At 41.0% G+C, this 27,727-nt stretch overlaps 1 protein-coding gene across 8 annotated transcripts in view; it reads right to left on the reverse strand.

Annotated features, from left to right (window-relative positions):
* Positions 1–27,727, reverse strand: part of KCNT2 (potassium sodium-activated channel subfamily T member 2) — a 244,870-nt gene that overhangs the window by 38,849 nt on the left and 178,294 nt on the right. For all 8 annotated transcript variants that reach the window (XM_082225441.1, XM_082225439.1, XM_082225436.1 and 5 more), the window contains 6 exons: positions 16,252–16,360; positions 13,780–13,929; positions 8,752–8,981; positions 5,684–5,900; positions 3,544–3,649; positions 1,899–2,071 (listed from right to left, as the gene is read on the reverse strand). In XM_082225441.1, coding sequence (XP_082081567.1) covers positions 1,899–2,071; positions 3,544–3,649; positions 5,684–5,900; positions 8,752–8,981; positions 13,780–13,929; positions 16,252–16,360 — 985 coding nt within the window. The remainder of the gene's footprint in view (positions 1–1,898; positions 2,072–3,543; positions 3,650–5,683; positions 5,901–8,751; positions 8,982–13,779; positions 13,930–16,251; positions 16,361–27,727) is intronic.

Genomic DNA, 27,727 nt, shown 5'->3' on the forward strand with positions numbered 1-27,727 from the left:
GTGCACAATTTCATCCTCATGAATCCTGTTGAAATCAATAGGATTTAAGTCTATCTAACTCAGTGTTGGATTACTGCAGAGTCGCCGAGCTAGAGGATCAGTAACGCTTTGTGTAAGCAAAACTTTTCATACATGCATTTTCAGGAGGCATGTGAAATGGCATAGTTTTCGATGCTTGCTGCTGAATTGTTTTGGTTTTATGTTTTAACTGTGTTCCTATGGGGAAGAAGGACGGTGTATAAATATAAATAAATAGATATGTGAACCGTATTTTGTCAATATTCCCGTTTTGTTGCTGTTGTCAGTATACTGAGAAACGGCAACACAGGGAGAGGGAAGTGTGCTACAGAATACTGGGGGGAAACAATACTTTAAAATTTTTATATTTAAAATATAAGCCTCACAAACAGGATGTAGTGCAAGCACTAGAGGGCACTGTGGTTTTAAACTCCAAATTTCAGTGCAGCGTGAAATTTTCAGAGGTGACATTGAAACAATATCTTAAAGACATTTCACACATTATGATTCCCGGAAAGGAAGAGCTAGAAAGAGATCTACTATTGATCATAGGTTCGAGATCTTACATTAGTGAAGGCTGATATTATGAGACTATACGGCATAAGGAAGGGAACCGTGACAGTTCAGGGTTCTTGCTCTTAACGGGGCTACTTCTTGTGTTCTTGTTTAAAATACTAAAAGCTACCCTTTGCAATAACGTAAAAGCGACCTGTTATTATTAGCTAAGCCTTTGTCAGGGCAAATGCATTCCAATTTATGCTACGGTTACCAGGTTTTTTTTTCCAATGAATCCGGGGACACTTTTTTTTTTAAGCTGAGTAGCATCAGGGAGTCAGTAGTGGGGATGGTGAGGCAAAAGACCCTGGGCCCGAGCAAACATGCATATTGTATACAGGTGCAAAGCCCTTCTTTCGCACCCTGTGAAACATTCCCCGATCTCCTTCCCCCTTCCCCCTTTGTTTTGACAGATTGCAGGAGGCTCAGGAGTCACGGGCGGGAGGCTGTTGTCCAGTTTTTTTTAAAAAAAAAACTCTGCGCATTTATGTTTCACAGGGTGCAAAAAAAGGGCTTTACACCTTGCCTGGCAGAGAAACCACACATCTTGCACCCCTCCTGGGCAACGCCCGCCCGCCCGTGATTCCCGAGCCTTCCCCTATCTGTCAAAACAAAGGGGGAAGGGGGCAGGAGATCTGTACCATTGGACGTCCCTGGTTCCCCCTCGGTAGTGACAATGGCAGCGAGCAGCTCCTGAAGCCAGCCAGAGCCAACTGCGCTACCAGGCTGGCTCCGGGCTACTGAGGCTGCCACGTTTACCGGAGGCAGATTTGCAAATCTGGGGACTGTCCCCGGGAACTGAGAATGTCTGGTAACCCTAATCTACGCTTCCCTGTGAAGCAACCGTACCTATGCAGAAGTTCAGTGCATGAGGAACAGGTTATCTGGTGGAGGTTGAGTTGAATGTGGGCTGAAAACTTGAATTTGTGCACACAAACAAACCCACAAAACTGTGTATGCATGGACCTGTGTGAAAGGTGGCGGTGGACTCTTTCAAGATGAAATGTAGCATTTTGTAATTCCCAGTAATACGAATGGCAAGCTAATATGTACAGATGACCCTTGTACAGCTCATGCGATAGCCATGTTGAAATTTCATTTTGCCATATTTTCAAGGCAGTTGTACCTTAATCTGTCATATCTGAACTTCACCATTGGTGCATAAAATAAATGCTTGCTGCTGACCATCTTCAAGGTACTGATGCCATAATACTTCCAGTTGAAAACCACCCAGGGATAATGTAGAAAGTAACTGTGCCCTGAATATGAACCCATATCAGTATAATAATAATAATTAAAAAAAACAGCATTTAAAATCCACTTACGGATTATCTAGTAGTAATACTATTGGATTGAGTTCTTTCTTTGGTCTGTAATAAGCCCTGAGAGGAACGATAAAGTTGTAGAGACCATTCCCAGCAGTCTCTGCAGCCACTATTATGATTTTGTTTTTGAATCCGTAGGCTTTGGCATCTTCGTAGTAATTATGTTGGCATCCCTAAAACCAGAAAGTTAAAACAGGCACCATGGCCTTTGTTTACAGAAGTGACTGCAAGACTTCATTCTCAACATAGTAACTTGATGGTAGCTGAATTTGCTGAATTTAAAGACCTGCCCACTTCATGAAATATTGTTGCATGCACAACAGAGCACCTATATTGAACAAACTCATCACGTTCAGTACTATAAAAATGGAGATAATAATAATATTGTTATTTATTCAGATTATTGTAAGATAACCCTCAAAGGGAGAATGGTTGATGAAAACCTTGGACTATGCAGGGGCGGCAAAATTGACAGTGCTGATAAAAGACACAAATTTATTATCTTTTAAAGAAGAGCAGAAACCTTTTCTAGTCTATATAAAAAGTTATTTCCCATTCGTGAAGACCACAAGGGGGTTTGAAGTGTAAAAAAATAGCAGAAAATGTAAAGAAACATGTAAGAGAAGATGAACTTGGATAAGATGGAACCTTCAAACAAAACCCAATGTAATTTGGGTTATAACATTGATGTTGAGTGATCAGGAAGTCACTCGTTTTGTTGAATCGGAATATAATTGTTGAGTAACAAATGTAACTTTCTATATGGAAAAAAGAATTAAATATTATTGTAAGCTGCTGCGGAAATATTGTAAGCTGCTGCGGAAATTCAAAATAGACTGAACAGCAGTTTAAAATGTGATAAACAATAAGATGAATTTATAGTTAATTTGATTTTGAGTTCTTCCTGAGCCACACAGATGAACATTCCCCATATCTTCCATGCTGCTGTTGCATGATGGACAATTTCACATGTGGAACATGAGAAGTTTGGTCTCATGTTTGCACTGGACTGGAACCAGACAGTTAAATATATCCTGCCGTATCCGATCAAGGAAGTACTTTCTGATCTAGGTATGCTTCTCATCTTCTTGGACATACATGCAGACAAAAGGTTTTGCTTCCTCCATGTCTATGAATTAAACCTAGCTCTGAATTGCCTGCCCCTCTTGAAATAACCCATTGCTCACAACAGAATCATAGGACTCTGAAGCCTAACCCCAATTTCAAGGTTGCATCCACCTTACATGGCATTATATGGCAACTCTACTCTCACAGTGTATGAAGCTTCTGCCCCTTCAGAAGAACATCTCTGGGTAGGGCTGGCCCAGTGTTTTCCAAACTTAAGTCTCCAGATGTTTTTGGACTACAACTCCCATCATCCCTGACCACTGGGTCCTGCTAGCTAAGGATGATGGGAGTTGTAGTCCAAAAAAGCAGCTGGAGACCCAAGTTTGGGAAACACTGCGCTAGCCTAATATGTACAGGGCCGTAGCAACCATGATTCTACATGGCAAGCCATGAACTATGCAAACAAAACTGTGTAACAGGCTTTATCAACTTAATGTTGAGTTATCTAGGATACAAATGCAGCCATGTGCACAAAATAAACACACAGGAAACACTTTACACAAAACCGTAACTTTACCTTATCTAACCTTAGGCAGCAAAACGGCACTTTTTCATGAAGCAAATGGCAGAAGGTGGGAGAACTTCCTATGTATGGGGAGTATGGGGGATAGCCTTTCAGATACCTAAAACAAAGAAATGTGTGGTCTTATTAACACTCTCAGCTATGAGCTTCCTCAGGACACATTCCAGTACAGTGGGGACTCCGCTGCCTAGGACCCTCGTACCTACAGGACCGCCTCTCCTGGTATGCCCCACGGAGGACTTTAAGGTCCATAAATAACAACACTTTGGAGGTCCCAAGCCTCAAGAGGTTAGATTGGTTTCAACTAGGGCCAGGGCGTTTTCAGCACTAGCCCTGACATGGTGGAATGCTCTGTCACAAGAGACTAGGGCCCTGCGGGATTTGACATCTTTCTGCAGGGCCTGCAAGACGGAGCTGTTCCGCCTGGCTTTCAGATTAGACTCTGACCCCTTATATGGGATTTCGTATATCAATTTTCCCTTGGCTTTTTTGCTGGCCCATGTAGGACCAGCATGGTTAGCTGGCTCGGGTGAATATCTGATGTTTCCTCCCTTCATGGTCTTCATTTATGGGCTACTACTAAAATGAGGCTCCATTTTAAGCTGTATTTTAAGCCGTATTTTAATTAACTGTTTGTTTATTTGTTTGTTTGTTTGTTTGTTGTTGTTTTGTTTTTTCTATTACGTTTTATTGTAATTCATATTTGGTGTTAGCCACCCTAAGCCCAGCCTTGGCCAGGGAGGGTGGGGTATAAATAAAAATTTATTATTATTTATTATAAATATCTTTCCATGTACATTGTAGCCTCCTTTACCTGAGACATAGAGTTACTATGGAGAATATTCCAGTTTTTATTCAGTCTCACTAGTGTCCCTATGTAGCAATCTGGAATTTTTTTTTAAAAAAAACTACTGCATATCTGCAAAACAAGAAAAAAACAAAACAAAAAAATGGGCTTTACTGATTCAGTTGCTCTGCCTGTGATCTCACTGCTGCCTCATTTTCCTAAGCCTCTTTTCCTCTGAGTCTTCAAAAAGAAAAACTCAGCATTGGATTGTTGATCAAATCTTACTTTGCATATACAACCATCCCTGTTTGCATACCCTGACCTTTTGGCTTCGGACTTCCTGGCTGTTACCTTCTGTTGTCCTTTTGGTTATCTTCTGTTGTCCTTTCTGTTCCCTTTTCTTTTACTTCAGAAAAACTTGCCTTTACCAAAAGGGAACTGATTCTGCTGATAACAGTTATTACGCTCACGGGAGAGAACTGGCCCAGTTTCCAGTGGGTGTTGTAAGTTCCACTGCATAAATGCGCATTTGTACCATTGGGACCACGAGTTCCCTCTCCCCTAATTTTAATTTCTGTTATTATTAGTCATAGGCAAGATTAAAAATCAGGATTTTACTGCTTTGTCTTTTACCGCTAACCATTTTCTTGAATTCTATCCTTCAGCACCAAGTACATATTCTGCGGAAAGCTGGCACATGCCTCACATGAAAATATTAACATTTTGCTTCTAACCATTTTCTTGAATTCTATCCTTCAGCACCAAGTACATATTCTGAAGAAAGCTGGCACATGCCTCACATGAAAATATTAACATTTTGCTTCTAACCATTTTCTTGAATTCTATCCTTCAGCACCAAGTACATATTCTGAAGAAAGCTGGCGCATGCCTCACATGAAAATATTAACATTTTGCTTCTACAGTGGTGCCCCGCAAGACGAATGCCTCGCAAGACGGAAAACTCGCTAGACGAAAGAGTTTTCCGTTTTGGAGGTGCTTCGCAAAATGAATTTCCTATGGGCTTGTTTCGCAAGACGACAATGTCTTGCGAGTTCCTGCTGCTTTTCTCCCTCCCCCCCTTTTTCTAAGCCGCTTATCAGCTGATCCGATCAGCAGATAAGCCGCTAAAAGCCGCTAAAAGCCGCTAAAAGCCGCTAATAGCGCTAATCCGCTAATCCGTCAATGGGCTTGCTTCGCAAGACGAAAAAAACGCTAGACGAAGAGAATCACAGAACGGATTCTTTTCGTCTTGTGAGGGACCACTGTAATTATTTCCATCACATCTAATTTCCTTTCTTCAGCTCCATGCTAAAAAAAACACAACTTATTTATGTGAGCTGAACATACTCAAGGCCATTCGAAACTTCTTCGTCTGAGGGAGTTGTTTCATCTTCTGACTGGTCACTTAAGAGGTCGCAGGTATGAATTGCTGAGGTGTCAGCAACCTCCAAAACAGGTGCTATGCTGGGCCTCCTGCCTGTTTTTCCTGCCTCTGAAGGAAGGGTTAGGGTAGCCACGCTTGGAGATCTGCAACTTGTATCCTGCAAATCTATAGCCACAGTACCTGGAAGGAAAGGCAGAAAAGAAACAAAACAATTTAGCATTTGAAAAGGGGGTGCGTGTGCGTAGCGGGAGGGCCAACATATTTGATTTGATCCAGAGGACTAAGAACCAAACTTGATGTGATGTCAGAATTGCAACCCTTGCCATGGACAGGTCAGGAGAGACCCGAACCCTCCATCTCCTATACTTTTCCCTCCCTTACCAACTCTATGTGGGGGACCTGATGCTGGAAATCTGTGGGGGGGGGGAGCTAAAAATTGCTGCACTTAAAAAAAGCAACAACCCATGGAATGAAGGGTTTAGTTCCCAGTCACTTCAAATCACTTCCCAATATCCACTTCAAATGGAATTGGCACAGTGCCGGATTTACGTACAGTGGTGCCCCGCAAGACGAATGCCTCGCAAGACGGAAAACTCACTAGACGAAAGAGTTTTCCGTTTTGGAGGTGCTTCGCAAAACAAATTTCCTATGGGCTTGCTTCGCAAGACGACAATGTCTTGCGAGTTCCTGCTGGTTTTTTTTTCCTTTCCCCCCCTTTTTCTAAGCCGCTAAGCCATTTATCAGCTGATCCGATCAGCAGATAAGCCGCTAAAAGCCGCTAAAAGCCGCTAATAGCGCTAATCCGCTAATCTGTCAATGGGCTTGCTTCGCAAGACAAAAAAACCGCTAGACGAAGAGAATCACAGAACGGATTCTTTTCGTCTTGCGAGGCACCACTGTATAAGCTAAACAAGTTTATCTTAGGGCCCCCACACTCTTGGGGCCCCCAAAAAAACTTAAAGGGAAAAAAACTGGATGTACATTTCCTAAATATAAGATAAAAAATAATAAAAATAAAACCTATATACAGCAACAGTGTTTTGTGTTGTGTAGGCTCCTATGATAAGTAATGCTAGCCTGCTCCTCAAAATATTCAACACAAAAAACAGCGACAATTCGTTGTTGACAAAGGACAGCTAGACATATAAAGGGCCTCATTACTTTCAGTCGCTTAGGGCCTCATCAAACCTGAATCCGGCCCTGAATTGCAGGACATGGACTGAATCACATAAGTGTACTAACCTACCAACCTTCTTATTATTCATTTATTTATTTATGTAAATCTGCATACCACCCAATGCCCACAGGTCTCAGGGCAGTTCAGTAGATAACATCACAATATAAAAACACAAAATACACAATCAAAATAAAAACAAAAACAACCCAATAACCCCCTCTCAACACATTTTAAAAGGGCATCAGATGCTCGTCAGCCAAAGGCCTGGTTAAAGAGGAACGTTTTTGCCTGCCGCCTAAAGGTGTATAATGGCGAACATCCCTGGGGAGAGCTTTCCCTTAGTTATACATTGGCCCATGAAAGATAAGGAACACCCCTTCTTCTTTTTTTGAGGTGCCCCATCGCAATAGTCTCAGCCAACTGTAATATGAGAGGACTGCTTTCTCCTCAACGGCATTACCAATCCCTGTGAAACACTCAGCAAGGCCCACTAAGATAATTATTCCCTCTAAATTTTGGCAGACTGATAATCATTGCATTGATTACAATTCCAGGAGAGGGACCAGAAAAAAAGAGAGAGATTTGTATTTAATTCCATATTGCATTGTAAGGGTGAACGAACACTTATCTGGGTGGGCGGGATGAAGAGCCCACCCATTTTAACCCAATCAAGGCTTTAATGAGTATGGGAGAGACTTGAAATGGGCTGCAATTATTTGAGCCGAAGGCTTGGATTACCTGTTCTAACACTCAATCTTTCTGTAGCTATTACTTGAAAAATCAGCTTCTGAAAAATAGAGCTGTTCCCCTCTCAATCAGTGGATGAATTGTAAGATTACCTTCAGTAAGGTTTGAAATAACAACACAGGGCAAGAACACCGAGTGCTTTTACATAAAGTGATGTGCAGGAACTTCGATTTCACTCATCTAATTTATTTGAGGTTATGTCAAAATGCTGTCTCCGATTAACATTTTATGGGGATGTAGTCAACACAGGCTTAAGGAGAATGTACCATCAATGTAATGCTATTTTTTGTGATACACAGATGACATGAGAAAACTTGGTATACTTGTTTGTATAACATTATTCTTGTTTATAAAACCCAATAAAAATAAATAAATAATGCTAAGAATGGGGGGGGGGAGAAATCCCATTGCATTAGTGTCAATTTTTTATGTCATTTTTGTTTTAATACAGTGGTACCTCGGGTTACATATGCTTCAGGCTAGAGGCTCCGCTAACCCAGAAATATTGCTTCAGGTTAAGAACTTTGCTTCAGGATGAGAACAGAAATCGTGCTGCAGCAGCGCGGCAGCAGCAGGAGGCCCCATTAGCTAAAGTGGTGCTTCAGGTTAAGAACAGTTTCAGGTGAAGTACGGACCTCCAGAACGAATTAAGTACTTAACCCGAGGTAGAACTGTACTGTGATTTTATCTTGTGAAATGGCCTGAGACCTGCGGGTATAGGGCAGTATACCAATTATTATTATTAAAATTATTAACAACAACAACAACAGCAACAATAAATCATTTGTATGCTAACACAAATATTTTGTTGAATACTGCCCATAGTTTTGTATTTCTTACATCACTGGCAGTCTCATACCCAAAACTGCTCAGAATTTATTTATTTTTTTGGTGAAGATTTGAAAGGTTTGATCTGCCATCTTGATTCAAATTAGTGTCTGATTGTGTCCAAACCTGGTCCTTGATCTTGGGAACCAAAGTTTGGTTATAATATCTTAAGAGATGCCCAAATACATAGCGAACAACTGTTCCCCAATAGCAGATTTTATTTTGTTGCTTCTTTATTATATATTTTAACAAAACCAGCATCACTTTACTTTTGCTTACCCATACTAGCAATTATGCTGTGGACTGGCAACCGAGAAGGACCATGATAAAACGACCTTGACATGTGATTTCTCCGATGCTGCTCTTGCTTCTTAAAAGCTGAATTTTCTTCTTTTGTGATGTTGATATAAAAACATATATCTGAAGAGCTCATGATATAGCGAGGCCCTGGGTTGAGCAAAATATTTTTGTTGTCTTCCCTCCTGACACCAATTAGACAGACACCAAACCTTAATTTAAAATTTGTATATATAAAAAAGTGGTTAGGAAAAAACGGAACAAAGCGCAGGATGTATATAAACATAGATCCAAAAATAAATTTATTCTTGTATCCCCCACATTACAATGGTGCCCCACAAGACGAATGCCTCGCAAGACGAAAAACCCGCTAGACGAAAGGGTTTTCTGTTTTTCGATGTGCTTCGCAAGACGAATTTCCCTATGGGCTTGCTTCGCAAGACAAAAACGTCTTGCGAGTCTTGCGATTTTTTTCGCTTCCCCCCCTTTTTCTAAGCCGCTAATAGCCTTTTAGCCGCTAAGCCGCTAAGCCTTTAATAGCCGGTAAACCGCTAAACCGCTAATAGCGCTAATCAGCTAAGCCGCTAATAGGGTTGCTTCGCAAGACGAAAAAACCGCTAGACGAAGAGACTCGCGGAACGGATTATTTTCGTCTTGCGAGGCACCACTGTATGTGGAAAGCTCAAGTTGGACAAAATGAAAATACATTACTCCTCCCCCCAAGCTTCCAATATCAGAGGCTGCCCCCCCCTCCATGTTCTCAGACTCTCCTGCTCACAAAGAAATTAGACTTGAAAGAAGCATTCTCTTGCAGCCAGTAGTCCACTCCTTCACCATCTAATGAATCTTACTGGTCCAGTAAATGCCCCACCCTCAACTAGGATCTCTTAGTTCTCTATACTATAATATTTGATTGTGTTAACTTCTTTAATTCCAACATAGTAAAACTGCTGCTATCATTGAGAGGGTGCAGTCTAACTTGCAAACCAGAATGTGTCACACGGGGCTTGCGCAAAAAAGAAAAGCAATGGAAATGGCCCTTAAAATGTCTATTTTGTTTTTAAAGGAGCTCAACCACTTTTGTAACTTGTCCGGACAAAATTCTCATGGTGTCCATTGTTCTCATAATTGTTCCATCTCTTTTTCGTTGTTTTTCGACTTAGGCTGCGTCCAAACTAGGGTGCTAATGTCTACTTGGGTTGCTGTTTCCATGTGGAAGTTTGTGAGTCTTCATCCACACATGGGCATTTCAATTTTATGCTTCTAAAATCTGTCTAGATTTTAGAATGGAGGGGGGGTGTTTGAGGTGTATTCCCACTGTGTACTACTGTCTCTTCCCCTTGGTTATTACTTTTCTGTCCACAATAAGATCCCAAAATCTGAGGCCCTCTATGGGCATGTAAGCAGGTATTCATTTACTTGTGTACTTCCATCTTTTATTTTTTGTCTATTTTTTAAATACAAGCTTCCCTGTGTACCACATTTGCACAAAAGAGCAGTAAAAAGTGTGTGTGTGTTGCTTCAAAGCTCAGCAAGAATTTTGAGTTGCTCACATGAAAGACTGCTGCTTTCTTTCCTCCTACTATCTTTTCCTGTCTCCTGTACCTGAAATGACAATTTTTATTGGTACTACAATTATTTTGTGCAAGAGCAGTTCTGCACAAATACCTGTTTTAAATGAAATATAAAATACTGTGAGCCTGCCTTCAACTGGTGGAAAAGGATAGGCTGCATAATTTCCTTTGGGCTGATGGAAACAGATTAGATGTAGGGTGTGTGGTGATAGATGGCAGCCAATGAATTGTCACAACATTTGTAAAAACAAAACGCAGTGTGCTTCAGTGTGTCCACAGTTAGTTAACATGTGATTTTATATTGGAGTGTCTTCCTTTATTGATTAAGCACAGCCCAGCAAAACCTGAATTTAGTAGGGAGAGTGGGGGCTGCTGCTTGAATAAGGACAATTTGTGGACACTGCCCCCCCAAAAAAAAACCCCCATAGAGACACAAGCAGTTTCAGATCCACATTAAACTCCAGTGTGGGTGAGCCCTCATTTTCTTTTTGTTAAATTGTGAATTTGTTCCATTTTCCATTTTCTTTAAACTAGTTATTGATCCCATATGCATTAATTAAGACCTATCTCAAGGGCTCCAAATCCACTTTTTTTCTGGGGTGAAATGGATTCATATTTGTGGAAGAATATACAGGTGCAATTATGCAAATAAAGCATTAACCCTTAACCAGAACTTTTTCATATTTGTGGAAAGATATACAGGTGCAATTATGCAAATAAAGCATTAACCCTTAACCAGAACTTTTTCATATTTGTGGAAAGATATACAGGTGCAATTATGCAAATAAAGCATTAACCCTTAACCAGAACTTTTTCATATTTGTGGAAAGATATACAGGTGCAATTATGCAAATAAAGCATTAACCCTTAACCAGAACTCTTAGCTCCAGAAAGAGAAGATGTAGAGGTAACACACAAAGTTTTTCTGTTTTTTTAAAAAATGGGACAATAAGAAACAAACTTGAACGTTTGAAAGAACAGTGTTCTGGACACATCCTCAAGTACGTATTATTCAGTGCATATAGGACTTGAGAAGTCAAAACTAGCATCTTGGACTGGGATAAATATAGGATGCCTTGAGAGGTATCATCTTACGATACCATTGTTATTACAACCTCTTACTCATCCCTTTCATATACTGACAAAATCACACAAATTGTCATACAGTCAGCATATTTTCAAGCTCTGCCTTGCACAGAATTAGTTCCCCTCAAATTATGTTTGTGATCAAACACAGCTCCTGCATTATAATAACATCTCAAGGGATATAACAAGAAAATGTTTTAAGCCTATTTCATGTTGCACCAGCTAATTTCTCTAATCAGACTCTTAATCCCATCCCCTGTCCATAAAATGAAAGACGACTCATATTATGCACCATATTAAAATTGTGCTATTATTGCTGAGCAGAGACCTATTTTCAGTCCTTTTTTCACTACAAAGTGTTCTTAAAACCTATTTATAAACAATTGAAAATAGGTAAAGAGAAAATAGCTTTGCCTCTGATGATTTAGAACATTGCTTGCATTTGTCTGTGTGTTCCTGAGCTTTATACAGTAAGACAGAAATGGTTTGTCCTAAAGCAAATCCATCTAAGCTCATACGCTGTATGCTGTGTAGCACAGGTGAAAAATATTTTTCAGCTCAAGGTCTGTCTGCTCATCTGGGGAACCTTCCTGGGGTCACATGCCAGAGGAGCCACAGAAAATAGTGGACAAAAAAATATTAAATTCAGCTTTCTACAGAAGGCTTGCTTCTACACACTCACATACACTCTCTCTCAAACATACCTCTCTATCTTCCATCCAGGAAACCTCGAGACATTGTGAAAGTTCAAGGACACATTCCACACAGGCAAAGAGACCCAGAGGAATTGAGTTTTCCCACAAATACCCATTAACCACTTGGCAGACCAGTTGTCTATACCGTTTTTGCCAAACAGTAATGGGAATGCACCACTCTTTTCTGAACATGACCAGAACTCCAAGGAAGCTATTCTTGAAACAAGAACTTGTGTGAGATGCAAGAACGCCTTTCTAAGTGTAACTAACTGAGAAAGAACGCTCAATTCTATTCTCTAAAAAGAGAACATGGTGGCTCGAACCACTTTGGAGGACACTACCACCAAATGTGGCACATCTTTTACATCTTTCTGTTTTGACCCTTTTTTTTGCTTGAGATGACATAGAGCACCCTCCCCATTTATGTGAGTAGCAAACACTAGTTGGGACTAGGCCTTGCACACGAGAGAAAACAAAAGTTGGGAAGCATGATGTGGATTTAACATGGCTATGGCCATGGGATTTGGGATTTGGGAAGGGAGGAGTGCAGTGCTGAATTAAGACCTTTAGAGAGGTCCTGAGCACTTAAAATATTTTGGTGCCTCCATATATACAGTATCTAATATAAACAATAATAAACCATAAAATAACATTTTGTTTTTTGAAATGAAACAAAATCTACAGTGAGATGGAAAACAAAGTCTTCAATCAGATCCTGTAAACCAATCTTACGTGACACATCTGCTTCTATACTTAGTAGAGATGAGACACCCAGCCTGTCTTGTTGCCTAATCGTTCTGTTGGGATTTTTAATATCCTTCAACTGTGAAAATGAATGCTCAGCTGAGCAATTTGTGACCATTCATGTTAAAAATCTGCCAATGGAAAATCTCTCTGTTGCTTCCCTTCCCTTGATGCCTCAAGCACATGTTTATTTTGCTTAATCCAGCCCTGGGAAAATGGTAAAGCGGGCATAGGCAAACTCCGGTCCTCCAGATGTTTGGGACTACAATTCCCATCATCTCTAGCTAACAGGATCAGTGGTCAGGGATGATGGGAACTGTAGTCCCAAACATCTGGAGGGCCGGAGTTTGTCTATGCATGTGGTAAAGGAAGACCTCTCAGTGCATAACCCAACAACAGATCTTACTAGGAGTCAGGTGTTTTTTCAATACATAGGATTAGCCATACATTTTCTGATGAGGGCTGGACAATTGGATCTGTTGTCTCTTTGATATCAACCATATCAATGCCAACTGAGATCAGGACCATGGCGTCCAGGGAGAGCACTATTTTCCCAGTGAAAATTGCATTTCTGAAGCTCTTATCTGGCTTGGCCCAGAACAATCAATATCAGCCCCCAAACATACAGGAACTGGGAAGAAGCTTCCAGATGAGAGTCTACACTTGGTAGTCTACTTTAAGAATGCAGTGAGCAAGGTGTAGTAGCTTCTGAGCTACGGAAATGGTACAATTTTAAATTCCAATGTACCCAACCAAGACTGTCTCTGTAGCATACATTCACATAAAACCCTATCAACTGAGGTGCAGGCTTCTTACTAACAGGCCAAACAGCCCTGTGCATTCCAGTCAACCAAAGAAAGAGTTTCTGAAAGGAAGTCACGTTAAATGCCACCGTTAGAAATGAAACATACTTTTTGTGTGCATGGAAAGATGCATATGTGAAACTCTTTCCCTCATATTCAGCAAAAAATACACTCTCCTCCAGGATAATGTGATACACTTCATTACCAGAGCATCTGCCGTACATTTTCTGCCACTGTTCTGGGGATTGTTGGCCCTCCCTGAAACACATATAGAAAACAATATTAAACAAGTTTCACCATGCAGATGGATGGCGGATTCATGACATGAATGGAGTCTCTTCTCCACCATTGATCACATGGCGATGACAACAACCTTCGAGAATGCCAAGAAGAAGTCCAGGATAAAAAGTCATGCATGGAATTTACTGAGGTTGGATTCCCACTCTGTCACAAGCCATTTTATAGTCTCTCCAACTCCCCCCGCAGGGAGGAGCGAAAGAAAAACAGAACAGCTCGGAGAGTTGCCCGCCATCTTCTTCAGGCTGTCTCTCCCTCCCTCAGCAGTTACCTCAGAACCACACGCCTTTGCATAGTCTCTACCACATCGTTCTGTCATTTTAGCTGGTGTTTTTCATTTTAATATTTTTAGGTAAACCGTTTTGTGAGGTTGGCTTGAAAAGCAGTATACAAATACCTGAAATAAAGGTTTAACTCCCTCCCCCTCTTTTTTTTCTTTTTACATTACAGTATAACATTTTTCACTTCGATACGAATATCCTGCTGTGGAAGTCTGCAACGGAAAGGACATGCTATGTAAAATAGAAAAACCATCTGTGATAAGGAGTTAATAGTAAGAACGTTTAAAAACAGCAAAACTACACCACCACCCCCGATCTTATGCTAATTAATTCCTATTTGCTAAAGAAAACTGCCAAATGATCATGGGCTCAGAACTCCACACACACTTGGCTGAGCACATTAATGCTAATGAAGCTATGTTTCTCTCCCCCCTTTCCCTTCATTGTTCACGTCTGGCAAGCAAAGCTCTTTCCTCCCCTCCGCTTCTCTTAGCAGGTGCCAATGAAATGGGAACCATTAATATCTTGACATTTGCCTGCCTCAGTGTGTTGTGGCGTTTGGTCCACCTTGGGCGATGCTCGGCTGCCACACAAAAGGCTAAACACTCCCCTGTGAGCAAATGGCAGTGTTTTATTCAGAGGGCTCCCCACTCCCACCTTGTGACCTTTTTAATTTTATTTATTTATTTATACTTATTCATCATACAAACGAGCATTGAATAAAACGAATGAATAATACAAAAACAGAAGACAATACAAAAGTGAAATGACAAGGATAATAACATAAACTACAATCAAAAAGCATAAAGCATTGCATTCTCCTAAAAAAGGAAAAAGAATAACGAAAAATAATACTGAAAAAGAAAAAAGAAGAAGAAAATTGACTTCCAACTAACTCCATGTGGATCTTTAGTCCTCATATCAACTGATTGTCTGTAATGATTAAATTTTTGGAGAAATATTCTAATTACCTGTGAGATTTTTATTCTAAGCTAAACCAAGTATGACTCTGAGAATCAGTTCTCTTCATATAATTCATAAAGACTTCCCACTCTCTCCTTAGAATAATTTCTTATTAAACCTGTAAGTTTGGCCAATTCAAGATATTCAAGAATATCTTGACTTTTTAATTTTCTTAAGCACACCCAGCATTCAACTTAAGCACCCGAACCAGCACCTTAATACGGTCAAGTAGCCAGAAATAAATTTACAGGAATTATTTCTTTCTTATTATTTGTTCTATTATTCTCTGAGTGAAAACGTCCCATGCCACCATACTTCGAGTCATGTGGTAACAGTCATACCAGCCAAAAAAGTCTACAATGTGAGAGGGTCCTGCCCTCTCCGCTGCTACTGCTAACATAATAAAGGCACACTACTCTACCAAAAAGGTGTCTTTGCTTTCATATCTTTTGCTATTTTTATTTTATTGGTTATGGAATATGACGTCCCTATTTTTATCAGAGAAATGTTGGAGGGTATGGGATTGAAAACTTGCTTCCAGTCTCTCAGCTCTGCAATACATGTGTACATGTCCCTTAATTATTAGCATTTCTTTAAAAAGAATATATATATACATATACATATATATGTAACTTCTCCCAACAAGTAAGAGAAATGTTTTCTGAGGAAGCAACACAGACAGAACTTCCCACAGTGCAAGGAGAAGGCATAAGGCTTTATCTCCAGCAGATGGGGAGAAATATAGATGGCAAAGCTATTCCTAAAACAGCCACAAGGCCTAAAAAAACTCCTTAAACTAAGGAAAGATACAAGATATATGAGATCAATAAACCAGCTTCTCCCAGTAATCCATTTGGAAATCCAGACTGTTCTGCCAATTGAACAGCGCAGCAACACAGTTCTAAATATAGAGGGAAATGTTTGGTCACCTGAAAAAGTTCTTCTAAGAAAAATAAAATAAAATGTGATTTTCACAGACGGACACTTCTAGTGTGCACCTGCAACAGCAGAGCATAATTTTAAGGAATTTTATACTTACTGCCCTCTTGAGGTATGAACTAACAAGGTGATGAGCGTGGATGTAGCTGGGCAAATACAGTTTAAAGCTAGCATTGCATATTTGAATTCCTCTTCGCACACAACGTGATCTGCAAGAAAAGCGGGAGAATTTTATGTAAGGCATGAATTGCTAGCTGGCCGCCCACAGGGTAGATGTGGGCCCTGAAGTAATTTTACATTCTCTCTAGAGGCCCTGCCAAGTTTGAGCCAAGGCTTTGTAAAATGCCTTTGCGCAGTTCCACTTGTAAGCAAAAGGGTGAGAAGGAGAAGTGTTCTACAATGTCAATATTGCATCTTTGCTTTGTATTTTGAACGGGGTAGCAAGCAGATAAAGAGAGGGACTTCGTGGTGGTGGTGGTGCCATATCTGTAGAATGCTCTCCCTTGGGAGGACCACTCAACACCTGGGATGTATTTTTTAGTGCCAAGCAAATACCTTTTTAAACATTTTCTCAAGACTTTTAATCATTGTTGCATTGTCTTATTTGCGCGTCGAGGTCCCCAAGCCACTCCAATAACTCACACCACACACATCAACTTTTGCTTAAGGTTTTTGGCATGAATTTGGCCACAACTTTATTTAAATACACACACGTGAGTGGTTGCTTGGGCATTGGTTACGACTATCTGTCCTTGCCCCAGGGACAGAACTGACTTCCGGATTCCAGCAGAAGCCAGTCAGGGAAAACAATATTGAGGAAAAATGAAGCTGGGCATCAGTCCCTCATCTCTCACCCTCATGTTCCTGTGGGGCTTGCACGGCCCAAGTCTGATGCCAGGGACTAGGACGAAAGGATGGCAAGCCCCTGGATTCCTTTAACGGAATTCCCTTTCCGCACCACCATTGGAGGGATAGGCACTTACCCCTCCACCAACCAATTTTAACCAATGCCTAACCGCCAACCTTACAAGTTGTTGCGATTTGCTACGCAGTAGGCAAAAAACCAAATGGCAACAGCCAATCAGCCAAATGGACAAAATTCCTACCAGGCCCCTGCCTCAAAAGGAGACGACCCCATGACAGGCATAGCAAGGTCAGAGAGCAATGAGCAACCCCCCCCCCCTTTTCAGGGAGGGTGGGTGGGTGATCCGGTGCACGCAGCCCAAGAGAAAGCCCCAGGCTGCGAGCCCTGTATTTAAGCCCGCTGACCCCTCCCACCATTTTGTAACATAACAAACTCCCCAGAAACACACTTTTGCCCAATCACAGCTCGTGGCCTTTAAGCAAACAACAGTGGGATGGCTGCTGGCCCCCCACCGCAACACGTGCTCTCTGTTATGGGAAGCAGGCTTTGCCCCACTTACATTTTGCCCCACTTACATTTATGCCCCACTTACATATATTTCATAATGGAAGCAAAACTGACATACACATGGTTCCGAAATGGTCACCCATTCATGTCCTGACAAGACTCAGAGCTGCTGAGAATTATAGGGATAGAACCACCTAAATTGTATAGAAATTTATCCATGTATGCGACTACAGCGGCAAGAATGTTACTTGCCCAAAAATGGAAAGAAGAAGAAATTCCAGTGAAAGAAGAATGGATACAAAAACTTATGGAATATGCAGCAATGGCGAAACTTACCGGAAGAATAAGAAATCAAGATAGCAAACTTTTTAAAAGAATGGAAATGGTTTATTGAATATTTACAGATAAACTGTAAACAGATAAAAACACTGCCAGGATTATTGAAATAACCTGCAGCTACATAAGAGTATATATTTAAAGAAGATGAATAAATGAGTAAGCTAAGTTAATTTGGATATGCAGAAGATATTAAAAATAAATTTAAGGAACTGCGGAAAGAGGGGGAAGGAAGTGAAGTTTTGAAATGTCAAGATGATTGTAAAATCAGTGAAATGTATATATCTGAAAAGTAATTATTTTTTTAATTAAAAAAAGAAGACTCAGAGCTGCTTAGCTTCTGCAAACCACATATGTGTTTAGACCTGCGGCGGATCTACACTCATGGTTTTTAATGTTAAGGAAGGGTTAAGGAATGGTTTTTCATAACGTATATGGACATAGGGCGTCCTACTTTTAGTATTCATAATGCATTATTAAAATGTGACACCAGAGGGTTCAGCAGAGCAACCAGCAAACCACCAGCAGGGAAACAATGTTTTGACTATATAAAAAAACCAAGGGGGAAAAAGCTTAAATTAACAAGTATGACCTGTGACGTTTCAAAACGACATATCTAATATCATTCTAATAACATTAAATAGGTCAGTGTAGATCCAGCCCTGCTGTTTCCATTCACTACTCTTTTTGAGTTGTTTTTGTGGTAGTCTGCTATGATATGCAATAGTTTAACCTCACAAACCTTCCAGGAATTTACAATGAAGGGCAGTATATAAATTCTTAAAACAAGTTTTTTTAAAAGTACATGTAAGATGCACATGTAAAGGTATGCTTGTAACATGCTGCCCCTAACTGTGTATGGAGGGGAGGGAACCTAAGAAAAAGGGTTCTCAAAGTGCCCCAAATATTTTTTTATTGCCCAGTGCATTTCATAAACCAGAAATTCCTTTTTTGGTGGCAATCTTGCTTATTAACAACCTGCAAAAATATAGGGAGAAATTCAACACTGCACTAAAACAAGCGTTCTGCTTGCTTTCCCAACATAATCATCTACCCTCTGCTTCCCTCGTACGCTCCTCTGGGACTTTCTCCTGACCCCTCCAGAGTTGATTTGGGGAGCATGTGGGAGAGGAGAAAGCGGAAAGCCCCCTTCTTTCAGCAGGAAACCTCTAGCTGGCTCCCAATATCAGAACTGTTTAGTAGAACCTACCCTACAGAAGAAGGGACGCTGTGGGTTAAACCACAGAGCCTAGGACTTGCCAATCAGAAGGTCGGCGGTTCAAATCCCCCATGACGGGGTGAGCTCCCTTTCCTCGGTCCCTGCTCCTGCCAACCTAGCAGTTCAAAAGCACGTCAAAGTGCAAGTAGATAAATAGGTACCGCTCCGGCAGGAAGGTAAACGGCGTTTGCGTGCGCTGCTCTGGTTTGCCAGAAGCGTCTTAGTCATGCTGGCCACATGACCCAGAAGCTGTATGCCAGCTCCCTCGGCCAATAAAGTGAGATGAGCGCCGCAACCCCAGAGTCGGTCACGACTGGACCTAATGGTCAGGAGTCCCTTTACCTTTACCCTACAGAAGAGTAGCTTCATTTTTTTAATTTATTTTTTTGACAAATGCAACCTCCTTTCCACCTCAATTTGTTGGAGGCATAACCCAGCAGAAGCACTGAAATTCGCAGAAAAAGGTGACGTCTCATGAGGAAATTACTCAGGGACACAGAATGGCTAGAGGGGGTTGCCTAGACAGATTAAGTTAAGTTAGTTTCCATTTATCTGCTACGCTTTTGAGAGAGGAGGAGAGAGGAGCGTGATGACTATCACATTTGTCATTTTGGATGGATCCATTTTTGTGTAACCCTCTGTCAGAGTGAAAGTATCAGCCTATGTACCATTGTCTTGAACTGAGGTAACATTTAACTATAGTGCATATTATTATTTATTTCTTCTTTCTGTTTATATATTTTACTGCTTAAACTTTTTTGCAGAATCTCAGTAAAAGCAATTCTTTTTAAAAAGAGAGAGAGTGATGCTGTTTAAAAATGCGCATTTAAAAAGTAACATTTAGCCTAAGTTACTTCTAGACTTGTTTTATATATGTATATATCCATGTACTCAAGTTCATGGTTATGATATTACATTTCAAAGCTATAAAAATGTGGACGCACAGCCGTGAAAAAGAAATTGAAATGCAGCTCCTTGATTCATTTCTATAATTAAAAACAAAACGAGGCAAAACATAAGATTAGCCTCATCCGCATATGTCTCTCCTACATAAATACATTTTTAAATGGTAATAGGAAGAAATTAATTTCTGGTTAGAAAAATACATTATGAATATTGTGCTCTCATATTGCATGATCACATCCCACACAGATGCTCACAGGACACAACAGCAGAAGCAGACTTTGGTAATACTTGATAGGACAGAGCTCTGAGCAAAGCCAAAGTTTGGTGCCCCCAAATGAATATTCTCAGTGATGGATCTTCTCAATTTTGTGCTCTGCTAGGCTCAATGTTCTGTGTGAGATAACTGCCAACATTGCCCTAAATCTGGTGCTGACAACTGAGCAGATGTGAGGGAAATTTGGCCCTCTAGATGTTGCTGAATTACAACTCCCAACATCCTTGGCCATGCTTGTTAGGGAGTTGTAGTGCAACAGCGTCTTACCCACATCTGCAACAGAGCAGGTAAAGGTAAAAGGTAAAGGACCCCTGGATGGTTAAGGCCAATCAAAGGCGACTATGGGGTTGCGGTGCTCATCTTGCTTTCAGGCTGAGAGAGCCGGTGTTTGTCCACAGACAGCTTTCCGGGTCATGTGGCCAGCAGGACTAAACCGCTTCTGGTGCAATGAGACACCATGATGGAAACCAGAGTGCACAGAAATGCCATTTACCTTCCCGCTGCAGCAGTACCTATTTATCTAATTGCACTTGTGTGCTTTCGAACTGCTAGGTTGGCAGGAGCTGGGACAGAGCAATGGGAGCTCATCCAGTCGCAAGGATTAGAACCGCCGACCTTCTGATCGGCAAGCCCAAGAGGCTCAGTGGTTTGGACCACAGCGCCACCCGCACCCCATATCTGCAATAGAGCATTTGGTCATGAGACGTTCATTGCTCTTGCAATTCCCTTCTATGTTACTTCTGTATCGTACTCCCCGCCCCCCGCCTTTGACTTCCCCACTGTTTAAATTTAGATTTGGGTCAAGCCCCTTTTCTTTTTTTGGTTACATTGTTCTAGAAGTTGAATGTACATTTCTGTAGTTAGATAAGTACTGGCACCTTTTTTTAAAAAAAAATTAAAATGTTAAAAGTGTGGCAGTTACTGTAACAACTTCGAGGAGAGCAATGGCACCTTTTTTCCTATATAAAAAAAGCCCTGCTAAGGTGGCAATGGTGGCAGTGAATAATTTGCAGAGATGCCATTCATACTGGCAGCCAGTGCTATCTAGAAAAAGAGGTGCCAGAACTCTCCATGAATGCCTCCTGTGTTCTCTTATAATGGCAATGGTGCCCACCTGAAAGGTGCCAGAACTGAGTTCTGGCAAGTTCTGGCGGGGGGACAGGGACTTGCTAGCAGCCATAGTGTGTAAGCCAGCTGTCCCCAGTCTCTGAATCCAACAAAATTCATTTCTGTCTTATTTATGACCTGAGAAGTTAAATAACCTTGAAAATGTATAAATGTTAAGTGGTCTTTACTCCCTGTCAGGGAACTGACATCGGAGCCAGAGGCGGAGGCAAGGCTCCCAAGTGATGCTGGAGAAGGACCCAGCAGGGAGAGAGGCAGCTCCGCAGATGGGGAAGGAAATCAGCGCAACACCAGGGATAAAGGGGGGCAGATGGGGGAATCGGCGAGAGGGCTCCAGGACTCCTCACCGGACACCAGTGGGGAGAGCACGGGTCCTCCGCTACCCACACCCTCCCTGCGCAGAAGACTTCCGCGCAGGGAGAGTAGGAGGAGACTTGGCGTCAAACAGCTTTGATGCTGGAAAAGGTTTAAGAAACGCCCACTGACGGATTCTGCTAGCGACTGAAGCAGCCACGAAGTGAAGGGCTGTCCAGACAGAAAACGTTTAACCAGGCAATCTAGCCAGGAGTGGCGGCAACTTACGCACGAGCAACCCCTATTATTATTACACTCCCACTGAAGAAATGAGACTATTCCTGATTTCAGTGATCTCAGGTTTCACAAATGTTCCCCTGCCTCATGCAAGTCAATTGAGTAAATTCACATGCTTAATTGGTTTGCTGACTGTTTGAGGCTATACTGACTTTTTTTTGCCTCTGAAATACAGCATTCACTTCTCTCTGAAATTAATGCATTCTACAAGCAGCACAGTACCTTGGGTCTAATCTTTTCTCTGCATAACACAATAAAAAGTACTTTTAAAAGTTGTTGGCATAACCAGTAATAGCTTTGATTCTCCACCCCCAGCTCCCCATTTCTTTATTTTTTACTTTCAGAACAATCTTCCATTTTTCTTATCCCTAAATTGCTTTTTAGAAGTATGACTTTTCTCCGTAGGGTTATCTCATTTTCACGTTCCCAGAAATATTGATTTCCACTAACTTAATCCACATCTCAATTTGAGAGGAAAACCTAATCTAGTCACTGTTGGGCTTCTGAGTTAGATTTCTTTTTCTCATTCGCGGACTGCAAAGTACTTTATCTCCAAACTGTGCATAGGCAACGTAAGATACAGTCCTGTCTATAGTACATGGATTATTCTGTTATTGCTGGATAACTCTAGAGTTTTATTCAGATTCTATCAAAAAGAGCAGGTATCTATAATGCACACATGCACCTGAAACTCTACTACACCTTACATATTGCATAAAACAGGGAAATAATCTTGCAACTCAAATACCCAAGGGACATTTATCAGCCGTAACCTGTCCTGTTTTAATATGATTATTGTTGAGCTGGTTCACATGTAACACTAAGCCAAACTATGGCTTAGTATGAGTGTGCAAGCTTGAGGGATCCCAGAGACAAGACTGTGGTAGCTGCATTCCGCCTCCAGTCTTCCTCCTGCTGCATGGATGTACGCCAAGTGATGGCTTGACTTAGCATGCCATTGAAACCCAGGCTCATGCTTTGTCACTCTCCAAACAAACCACAAGTTGTAAATCCTAGAACAAACCTTGGTTACAGCTTCAAGGATGCAGGTGGCACTGTGGTTTATACCACTGAACCTCTTGGGCTTGCCGATCAGAAGGTCAGAGGTTTGAATCTGTGTGACGGGGTGAGCTCCTGTTGCTCTGTCCCAGCTCCTGCCAACCTAGCAGTTCCAAAGCATGCCAGTGCAAATAGATAAATAGGTACTGCTGTGGTGGGAAGGTAAACAGCATTTCCATGCACTCTGGCTTCCCTCACGGTGTTCCATTGTGCCAGAAACAGTTTAGTCATGCTGGCCACATAACCCGGAAAGCTGTCTGTGGACAGCTCCCTTGGCCTGAAAGCGAGATGAGTGCCACAACCCCATAGTGGCCTTTGACTGGATTAACCATTCCCTTTCCCTTTTTTACAGCTCCTGGTTTGAATGGAGCAAGACAAGGCATGAACAGACCCTCCAATTGTGCCTATTTTCCAGGGACAGTCCTGGATTTACAGAAGCCATACCGGTTTCTCAGTTGATCATGGAATGTCCCTAAGGAAACCATTTATGGAGGAGAGAAATCCTGTCCCCCAATCCAAGGAGATATATGACTATACAACCTTTAGAAGGCAGCCCTGAGGACAGAACTTTTTTAATGTATGCAACAACAGCAGCAAGAATATTGATTGCAAAGTATTGGAAGACACAAGATTTACCCACACTGGAAGAATGGCAGATGAAGGTGATGGACTACATGGAACTGGCAGAAATGACTGGCAGAATCCGAGATAAGGGAGAAGAGGTGGTGGAAGAGGACTGGAAGAAATTTAAAGACTACTTGCAGAAATACTGTAAAATTAATGAATGTTAAAGGGATGTTGGATTGAAAATAAGCGGTATTGGTAAAAAGATCAACAAGAATATGTAAATACGGACTGACAATGGTTGAAAATATATAGTTATAATAGGTTAAGATATTGAGTAAAGATAAATGATAGAGGGTAAGGATTTGCTGAATTAACCATGTGAACTGGAATACAAAAAAGGGGGTGTGAGGAGGTCAGGAAACAAGCAAATGAAATATAAGATATGAAAATGTTGATTTTTTTCTTTTTAACCTTTTTGTATTTTGTCTTTGTACTTTTGTATCTTTTTTTCTTTTATTATTGTTATTCTTTTTATTTTTTATTTTTAACTTTGTAACCTTTTGTTGTCTGCAAAATTTCAATAAATATCATATAAAAAAAAATAGAAGGCAGCCCTGTATAGGGAAGTTTTATTTAACATTTAATGTTTTATTATATTTTTATAGATGTTAGAAGCTGGCAACCTAGTCAGATATGCAGGGTATAAATAATAAATTTATTATTATTATTATTATTATTATTATTATTATTATTATTATTATTATTGAATAGGGCATCCCTATTTCCATCAGAGAAATGTTAGAGGGTATGAATGAGCATAGCTGTCAACTTTTCACTTTTCTTGCGAGGAATCCTATTCAGAATAAGGGAATTTCCCTTAAAAAAAGGAAAAACGTTGACAGCTATGTGCAGGAGCCTCAGTTTGGATTGCATGATAAGCCAAAGCATGGTTTAGTTCACAGCAGTGCAGGAGGAGGAGGAGGCAGAAGGAAGGGAGGGAGGGAGGGAGGGAGGGAGGGAGGAAGGGAGGAAGGAAGGAAGGAAGGAAGGAAGGAAGGAAGGAAGGAAGGAAGGAAGGGCAAAGTGACTGTGATCTGGCTTATTCCCAGCTTGGCTTAGCAATATGTGTGAATCAGTTCATTGTTGCAGCATGTATCACAATCCTGTTGTATGTTTGCTTAATTAAGTTTGCATTGATTTGCAGGCATAACAACACATAAGTGGTACTAAACACAGTTTATATGATCGGTCTCATGGGGCTTTTCAGATCAGGAAGTGTGGGCAACGGGGGAGACTGAGGAGATCTTTACTGAAAAGAAAAGTTTATCCACCATCCTCGGCCACCTTGCAACAAACAATAAGGTCAGGTCAAAATCCTTCTGCCACAGACTATCTAAAGAAATTCTCTCTTTTTAAAAAAATAATATTTATTGCTTTTACAACAATTTGAACACTTACAAAAGAAAAAAACAAAGAAAAAACAATACATTATAATACAAAAACACTACACAAAAATTAACAAAACAAAAACAATTTAAAAACACATCAAAGGAAAGAAGAAGAAAAAAAGAAAAAAGAAAAAACTTCCAATATCTTATCTTTCTTTCCCATATTTCCACGGCCTCCTCACACCTCCCTTTTTGTATTCCACTTCTATTAATTATTTCAGCAATTCCTTACCATCTTCCCGTTTTCTATCCTATAATTATCTTAACACCTTTTAACCTTATTTTCCTTTAATACTCTATTAATCTATTTATACTTAATTCCTTATAACATTTCTACTGAAGCCATATAATTTCATTCCAACATTCTTCTAACATTCACTAATTTTACAATATTTCTATAAATAGTCTTTAAACTTTTCCCAGTCTTCTTCCACCAACTCTTCTCCCTGGTCTCGGATCTTGCCAGTCTTTTCCGCCAATTCTGTCTAGTCCATCAACTTCATCTGCCATTATCCAACACTTTAGTGCTTTTAAAAGACAGCCATTCTCTCAGCCAGCAAAAAGCAGATGATTCACAACAAAGTTTAGGTGTCTGGCAGGGCAGGTCCACCTCCTTCTTTAACATCCGTCAATATCTTAAGTTTTACTTGAGGCTTCCTGCCCTGCCAAACCAATCCAGGAACATCCCTCTGCCACCTCCTGAAACAATCCCTCCCATCCAAAACTTGCACTTTTTGACACATAAGCAATATCCCCGGCAACACAGCAACCCTCATCCCCACCACAACAGCTCGGCCCAACCATAACAACTTCAGATTTGTCCATATTTCCCAATCCCCCTTCTCTTCAATCCAACGTCCTTCACAGTTACCCTTAAGTAAATTCACGTTTTTGGCGGTCCTACTGACCCCCAACAATCCCTCTTTCTCAGCCGATGTTGATCCTGTCTCCTCCTGAAGCTCTGTCAAACTTTCCTTTCCCAGTTCTGGTGGGGTTCTGATCCTCAAATTCATCTGTTTTTCGTTAGGCTCCATCATAGCAAATGTCAGCTCATGTTCATCAAGTTGCTTTTGAATGTGTGGAGTCTCTCACACTCCAATTGTGTTGTTTTACATTCAGCAGCAAAGGTTTTCTCCCTGACTTCATCCGCAGTTTGGCGTATTAAAGTAGATTCCTGTGTCAATTTCTGTGTGATTTCTGTGTTGGTGTTCACCTTTTGTCCCAGATTATTTAAACTTTCTACAATTAAATCAATTTTATTCTTTGCAGCGTCTGCTTTCACATTCATCACTTCTGTTTTCTTGTGAAGCTGTTCCAGCGAGTCATTTATTTTCAATAATGTGACCACTAAGGCCTCTTCTGTTGACATTTCATCTGTTCTTTCCTTTCCATTTGCCATGACACTTAAGAGATTCAAGGTCAATCCCAGAGTCACACAGTTTTTATCTTGCAGCTGGAAACTCCCCTAGCCCAGCTCTTATAAAGTAACCAATTTCAGAAACTTCCACTAGGGGGAAACAGTTTCTATTTGTAATAGTCAAGAATGTCACCTTTAAGCGCAACTCGTACAATCCAAAGTTAGTTTCAGTTACTTTATTACTCCTTTTTAGAAGCAGCCGGAGACAGTAGAAACAATATATCAACAATCTCTCTTATTTTGCTAGCTGTCAAGGAACGTTCTAAGTGCTGTCAATGGACATTCCAAAACGTCAGTCCTACTAGCAGCCCGTTTCCAGGGTCAGAGCGGCAGTATTTTAACTCTCTTTACTCTCTCCTGCAGGCATACTCAGTCCACAACTTCCCCCCCTCTTCTCCTGCCTCCAAGGGGGATTTTATACGATGGAAATTTAATCTTTTACAAAAGGCTTTCCAAGACTTCAGCTTACAGACTCCTTGCCTCAGTCTATTTACAAATAGGGAAGGCGGACTTCCTGTTTTGAACCTCCCCGTTTCGATGCCAAATTAAACGTTTAAAATCCGATTCTCCTGTATCAGCTCTACTCACGGGTAATTACTTTGGAGTCAAATTGTCCACAGGAAAAAGTCAGTGCTCTCCGGCAACAGCTATGCCATGGAAGAAGCAGACGATTCGAAGCACCACACCACTCACTCCACATCGCTCCGGGTCCCCGAAATCGGGTTCCCCCGTGAGTAGGGGAGGCGCAAAAGGTGCCCGCCGAATCCCACGTTCACAGGCTTCTCCCGCCTGTGATCTTTACGGGTCTCCGCCTTCGCCGCAGCAGTACAGACCCAAATTCCCACGGGGCAAGTTCCTCCCGATCAGAGGAACTCCGCCGTTGCCGGAGGCACCAACCCAGAAGTCCTATCTAAAGAAATTCTCAAGCAACTTGAGAATGAAGCAGAAAGATGGAAGCCTCTTTTGTCAAAGAAGGAAATCATCTGTAATAAGGGATGATGTTATAGGATTGGGGGCCCTATTATTATTATTATCAATATTATTCTTATTCTTATTATTATTATCAATATTATTATTATTATTCTATTAGAAATCTGAAGGGACAAGAAATTAATCAATTCAGGAACAGAATGCAATTGCAGGCCTTGATAAGCAATGTGTCCAACTAAGGCCTGAATATCCACTATCTATCTATCTATCTATCTATCTAATCACACAATTCGATTTCAGGGAATCTAAAGTCTTTTATGCTCAGCGGAGGT

This window comes from Podarcis vaucheri (genome assembly GCF_965113315.1).
Source record: "Podarcis vaucheri genome assembly, chromosome: 6".
Taxonomy (NCBI): Eukaryota; Metazoa; Chordata; class Lepidosauria; order Squamata; family Lacertidae; genus Podarcis; species Podarcis vaucheri.